The 6461-nt window shown below is 38.4% G+C and overlaps 1 protein-coding gene across 1 annotated transcript; it reads left to right on the top strand.

Annotated features, from left to right (window-relative positions):
- The first annotated feature begins 2662 nt into the window (after positions 1-2662).
- LOC140165087 (D(1A) dopamine receptor-like) lies at positions 2663-6094 on the top strand. The gene has a single exon (XM_072188514.1). It carries the CDS (start codon positions 4390-4392, stop codon positions 5533-5535), a length of 1146 nt encoding a protein of 381 aa, XP_072044615.1. The 5' UTR covers positions 2663-4389; the 3' UTR covers positions 5536-6094.
- Positions 6095-6461: the final 367 nt, after the last annotated feature.

Here is a 6461-nt window from a genome sequence, read left to right on the forward strand (position 1 = left end):
TCATTCAAGACATGTTAAAAAACAAATATTGCACACTTATAGGTTAATGAACTTTGACAAGTTCATGAAATTTGACAAATTAATGAAATTAGACCAAATAATGCACGCGCGTTGGTGTTGATGCGTCTAATGCACGAGCCCCGCAGGGGAGTGCATTAGACGCATCAACATCAGCTATCATTGATTTACATGTACAACCCTATTCCCTAGTAAAAGTGGCACAATTGTGATTTTACCCTTTCGTCGTTAACTAAACATATCTCGAGATTAAAAAGAGCAAATTGAACAAAACAAACGGTATTTGAGAGCTAAGACTGTGCCCTTGACGTTGATGTAAGCATCATGTCACAACGGTATTTCCTAATTGCCAAAGAGGGCACTTTTCACTTGCACAACTTTTTTTGAGACAGGCTGTATGATAGGAAACGAGGTACATCCTAGCGGTACCTTATTTCTTATCATAAATAACAAACCGCTTGTCTTGGGTCACTGAAATTCCAGTGTAGTAATTGGATTCCCTGCCCCAATAATTTACATAACTTTTGTTACCACTGTTTTATTAGTTTTTGAGAAAAATGCAAAAATAGACACAAATTTGTTGAGGGGTGTAGTACCCCCTTAACTAAATGCCATTTTTCGAAAACCGGGCGATTGTAAATACAAATCAGTAAAATGCGTTGGAAGCAGAATTTATTTCTGCGCATTTTGACCCCTCATTTGTAGCAATTGTCTAAATATTGACGTCACAGCGTACATTTCAATCAATGTAACCAAAGATTTGAAAGTTGCAGTAAATTCTATTGATTTGTATTGAGTATAATGCGGCCCATACACGATCACTATACATTAAATTGACCGGTGTTTTATTGTTTTCTGGGCTATCGTATCAAATGACGTGTCAACAATCGCAGAAATAAATTCTACTTCCAACGCATTTTACAGATTTGTAATACAATACCGGTAGCCCGTTTTTGAATAATGGCCATTATTTAAGGGGGGGGGGTAGTTACTTTTTTTTGAGATGCTTATTCCATCATAGCCCTATCATAAAAAGAAGCCGAACTAAATTATCGATTACCTTGTTAACGAACATGTTTTTCGATGCATTTTATCCGTATTCATCCCGGGGGCACTTCAATGGATATAGGTGTAGGGCTGGCACGTTCGCACACTAAGGGGCATTCGGTGAGAGCGAAATGTAAAAAATATGGGGTCATTGGGTGAGAGCATGATTTTGGCATTCGGTGAGAGCAAAATGTAAAAAATATGGGGTCATTGGGTGAGAACATGACCTTTTTTTTTTAAATGGAATCTTTGGGTGAGAGCCGAAACAGCGCCACAAAAACCTCGAAAATCGAAGTTCTAGTTCTAAATGGCTTCAAATTTCATTGTTTTTTTTTCAAAATAAGTAACAAAATCAGTGAAAAATGAAAGTTGCTGTTCAAATTGAACTTGTAAGGGTCTTTGGGTGACAGATCAAATGGAAAAATAAGGGGTCTTCGGGTGACAGAGCATGTGTTCGTAAAAAAATATGGGGTCTTTGGGTGACAGCGATGCTGAAAAAGGGGGTCTTAACAGCCCTACATACGCGTCACCTCCAAAGTTGGAGTGCCCCCCTGGGTATTCATTATCTGTCCAAGGCTGCGTATTTTTGCGTAAAGGAGTATTTTGTGATTCCGGCATTTAATGGCATGCTTCAGTAGATATTCAGGAAAAAAGTCTTATTCCCAACATTTCAGTTACTTCCAATTTTGCGTATTAGCGAGTTATGCCCCCGGGGGGCACCAACAAATTTTGGTGGGCATGTTCCCCCGGAATTTTGAGGTGGTGGATCTTTTTTTGTTGAGAAAAGTGGGGGATGAAGCTTTAAACCACTTTTATTTTTGGAGTAGCCGCTGCGGTAAGCGGCATGTCGTATCAGCCAATGACAAGCCTTAATTTGTATCCGTTTGTCTGCAATGCGCGTGCGTTACACAGCTCAGCGGCATTGCAGTTATGAAGCCTGCATGCATTACATGTTTAGCTCAGAATTACTAAGCGCAGAGCGAGCGCTGCAGTCGCAGATATCCCCAACGTTTATTGTGTGTCTGAAAACTGCGCGAAAATGATGCTGCTTTAATCATGTGTTTTAATAAATGATCTAGGTAACATGGCCATGGCTTGTGCTTTAGCTTAGATGATTTCCTGTGCTAGTCATTATAGTCATATCGCATTTTATGATTCATAAAAGGAAAACATACCGGTAGATAATGCTGATATCAAATGGTGTGATTACATTGGAAGCCTAGTGATTCCTTCATGAGTGAGCCTTATGAACTTACACCGACTTGTTTAAAGCATATTTTTATCTCGATGTTTAAAGGGACTTTGAGACAGACAACAAATTTGTTATCGATAGCATTGAACAGCACAGGATTGGCAGTTTATAGCTTCAGGTAAAAAGCTGGTAAACGCAAAACCCGGTTCAAAACCGCTTACAGCAGTGGCATGAAAGCTTTGGATTTTGGTAAACGCAACAAACTGGTAACGTAAACTGGTCACAGCTGTGCCACGAACATGACGAAAGCTTGTGATTTGTTTCATTGAATGTCAACGCAAAGCTGGTAAACGCTGAACCGCTATACAGCAGTGAAGCTTTGGATTTGTTTGATGTTGATATTAACGCAATAAAGCTGGTAAACGCAAAACCGCTCACAGCAGTGCCACATGAAAGCTTTGTGATTTGTTTCATTGAATGTCAACGCAATAAAGCTGGTAAAAGCAAAACTGCTTACAGATGTGTGCCATGAAAGCTTTGGATTTGTTTAATTGATGTTGGTAAACGCAATAAAGCTGGTAAACGCAAAACCGCTCACAGCAGTGCCACTGATATAAATTGAATGTCAACGCAATAAAGCTGGTAAACGCAAAACCGCTTACAGATGTGTGCCATGAAAGCTTTGGATTTGTTAAATTGATGTTGGTAATCGCAGTAACGTTGGTAAACGCAAAACCGCTTACAGCAGTGCCATAAACTTGCCATGGCAGCTTTGGACTTGTTTTATTGATCATCATGACGCTATTTCGTACCGTCGACATCATAATCAAGGAATCGAGTTGTGAGTCCTTTTGTGAGTTAACGTAGGATTGTATTTAGCTGAAATCAAGGTTCGAATGGCGCAGATTTACCAATACTAAACATGATAAATGATTACTTCGCATAATGTATGTGTCATGTCACGCACTTTTACCAATACCGTCAGAGTGGTAAAATCAACACAATTTGGATTAAACGTGTTTTGAAATAAAGTGCTTTGACACACGCTGCCAGAGACCCCGGTCGGAAACACGTTTAAAGGGCTCTCACGTGGTGTGTTTGAACAAATCACAGTGCGCAATTTTGAATCGTGAGGGTAATGGGCCGGACATATCGGATATACACCAGGAATCGGCTGCAATAAAGGATGAACAGTTATACGAAAATACGGTAATGAAATGTGATGGTGTATATGACTTGATATAAACATCGATTTTTCATCAGAACAGTCTTCATCAATGGGTTAAGAGCTTTAACTAATACTGTCATGACCTGAAATTAAACGGTCGATTTTCATCAGAAAAGTCATCATTAAATGGGCAGTTTAAGTACATATTGTCAACAAACATAGATGAAAGATATGGTGAGACTGGATGACATTATAAACGTCGATTTTTCATCCGAAAACTCTTCATCAAAATAAAAATGGGCAGTATGTATTGTAAAAAATAGAGATGGCAGCTCTCTAAAAATATACATAGCTCTCAATTCTGTCAGTTAAACCACAAGACTTGAACTACTATATTGTACCTGATCGATTGGCCACTAATTACGCGGCAGGGAATTTGACACATGGACAACACTACAACATTAGTTAACGGTTAACTATGTATTTGTATTGATTAAGTGGTATTATATCATCGTAGAAACAAATTGCATCTGTACTTTCAGATTGACTGAGCATAAAAACAAAGGATCTACACGTATAAAATCAGGAAACGGCTTCCTTCATCCGTGATGATAAGATAAGTGTGGTTTAGTATTAGTTGTGCCACTGATATTATGAAGACCCATGACGTTTTTCCTGTTTAGTTGTTCTAGAAGTCTGAGTTTAGGTCAATGATCATCATCAGTGAACGTTTTTTTTATAAAGCAAACTTGAAAAACAAAACAATGGATGCGTTGGTGTTTAGTCTATGATGCATGGCGAACTGCGTCGGAAACTGCATGCCTACATTGTGTCGCGCCAATTGTGGTGACTCGCAACTTTGACTAACGATTATTCATAATCTGTTAGTCGGAATACTTAAACCTGGTCATGTTGAATGGATATATAACATACTGACAGTGGTGGTAGAATTCGCTCAAAAACAATGGAGACTATTTGCAGAAACGGATCAAACTCGAGCCTTTGTGGCGATTATACAACTCAATTTGAAGACTTTGTTCCGATTGTCAGAGAACCTTACCAAAATATCATCGGTGCTATCTTTATATTAATAATCATCATCTTATCCATATTAGGAAATGTTGCTGTAATCCTAGCTATAGTTCGGACACCTAGATTACGAGAGGAGCTGTCCAGTATTCTACTGATCAATCTAAGTTTAACGGATCTTTTGAGCGCAACTTTCGTCATGCCATACACCTTCGTCGCGTTGTTGGCCGACGAGTGGTTACTTGGCCCGGAATGGTGCACAGGGCAATGTGCGCTAAATTACTGTTGTATAATTGTATCAATGCTAACATTATCTATGATCAGTATAGACAGACATGTGGCTATTGTGTATCCGTTAAGGTACGCATCCGTTATCACATCTCCGTTAATTTACGCAATGTCTACTTATACTTGGATCCAAGCATTCGCGTTCGCAGCCGTACCGATTGTTTGCAAATGGGTTGTATATGACTATTGGGAAATTGTTTGCGCCATAGATTGGGACTCGTATCGTGATCATGGCGGTTTAACTTATGTTATCGTAGCGTTCGTCTTGTGTTTCATGGTACCAGCTGGCATCATGCTAGTGAGCTACATTCGAATTTACCGCGCTGCGAAAGGTCACTACAGACGGAGGTCATGTCGGCAACAGATGCGGACAGATCCTCATCAGCAAAAACAAGAAAGAAAAGTAATCATAAGCTTAGCGGTAGTTGTAGTTATGTTCTTCATCTGTACCACTCCATTTTGTGTGACTAAAGTAATCAAGATATTCTTCAGTAGTGATGTAGTACCCGTATGGTTGAACTTTGTTGCCACATACGCCCAATATATCGCCAGTGCTACAAACCCGTTTATATACGGAATTTTCCGAACGGATTTCCGGAAAGCGTTTTCTAGATTAATATGTTCTATTCGTGTTCTGCCATATAACAATAACACTAATACTAACAGTATTAATGCTAGTGATAAATTGAATAATTCTGTTAATACTCACCAACAATATGAAGTGAACATGGTGAAAGCACAAACAGAAATCACTTTGGGTAATTATTCGCCGGCGTCGAGTCAGCATGCATGACCCTAAATATAACTGTATATTTTGATCATGTTCAAAACATATTTTCATTTACAGTAACTACACTATGGTAACCTGACTGAACCTATAAAAATCTGCTGACCCAGCAAAAACAAAACGTTTTTGAAAAAATTCACAAAAGTTTAGAAAATGTTGCCAAAAACGTTTAAATGTTGCGCTATATCAAGAGTATACAAAAACGTTTATAAAACGTTTTCATGACATTTATATAACGCGTTATGTTAATGCTATTAAAGCGTTCTCACCAAAACAAAACAAAAACACGTTTTAAATTATTTGGTGTTTGCTGTGGACCCGTGTTTTTGTCGCAATGTCTTTCCTCTACAAATGGGCTGTTCAATTTAAAGTCCATAGACCCCCATATGGAAGACATTATACCTTAATCTCCCACACAGGGGCACGGTAGATTTCAAATGGAACCATCCATTCAGGTGACCCCATTTGGAATTCACACTCCTGTGTGGAAGATTAAGGTGGTACTACACCCCTTGATAAATTTGTGACTATTTTTGCATTTTTCTCAAAAAAATAATAACACACTGGTAACAAAAGTTATCTATGATATTATAGGGGCAAGGAATCTAATTACTACACTGGAATTTCAGTGACTCAAGACAAGCGGTACGTTATTTATGATAAGAAAAGAGGTGCCGCTAGAATGTACCTCATTAAATAATTATGTAATGAACCTTGAATCATTGAAATTTCAGTGAAGTAATTGGATTCCTTGACCCTATAATATACATAACTTTTGTTACCAGTGCAGTGTGTAGTTATTTTTTGAGAAAAATGCAAAATTAGTCACAACATTTACCAGGGGGTGTAGTACCACCTTAAGGTCGAGTCTTCCATAAGGAGTGTATGGATTTCAATTGGAATAACCCAATGTCAATTTGTGTTTATCATGT

This window comes from Amphiura filiformis, chromosome 11, assembly GCF_039555335.1.
Source record: "Amphiura filiformis chromosome 11, Afil_fr2py, whole genome shotgun sequence".
Taxonomy (NCBI): Eukaryota; Metazoa; Echinodermata; class Ophiuroidea; order Amphilepidida; family Amphiuridae; genus Amphiura; species Amphiura filiformis.

Coding starts and splice junctions, on each gene's coding strand:
- LOC140165087 (XM_072188514.1), top strand. CDS start 4,390: ATGGAGACTATTTGCAGAAACGGATCAAACTCGAGCCTTTGTGGCGAT.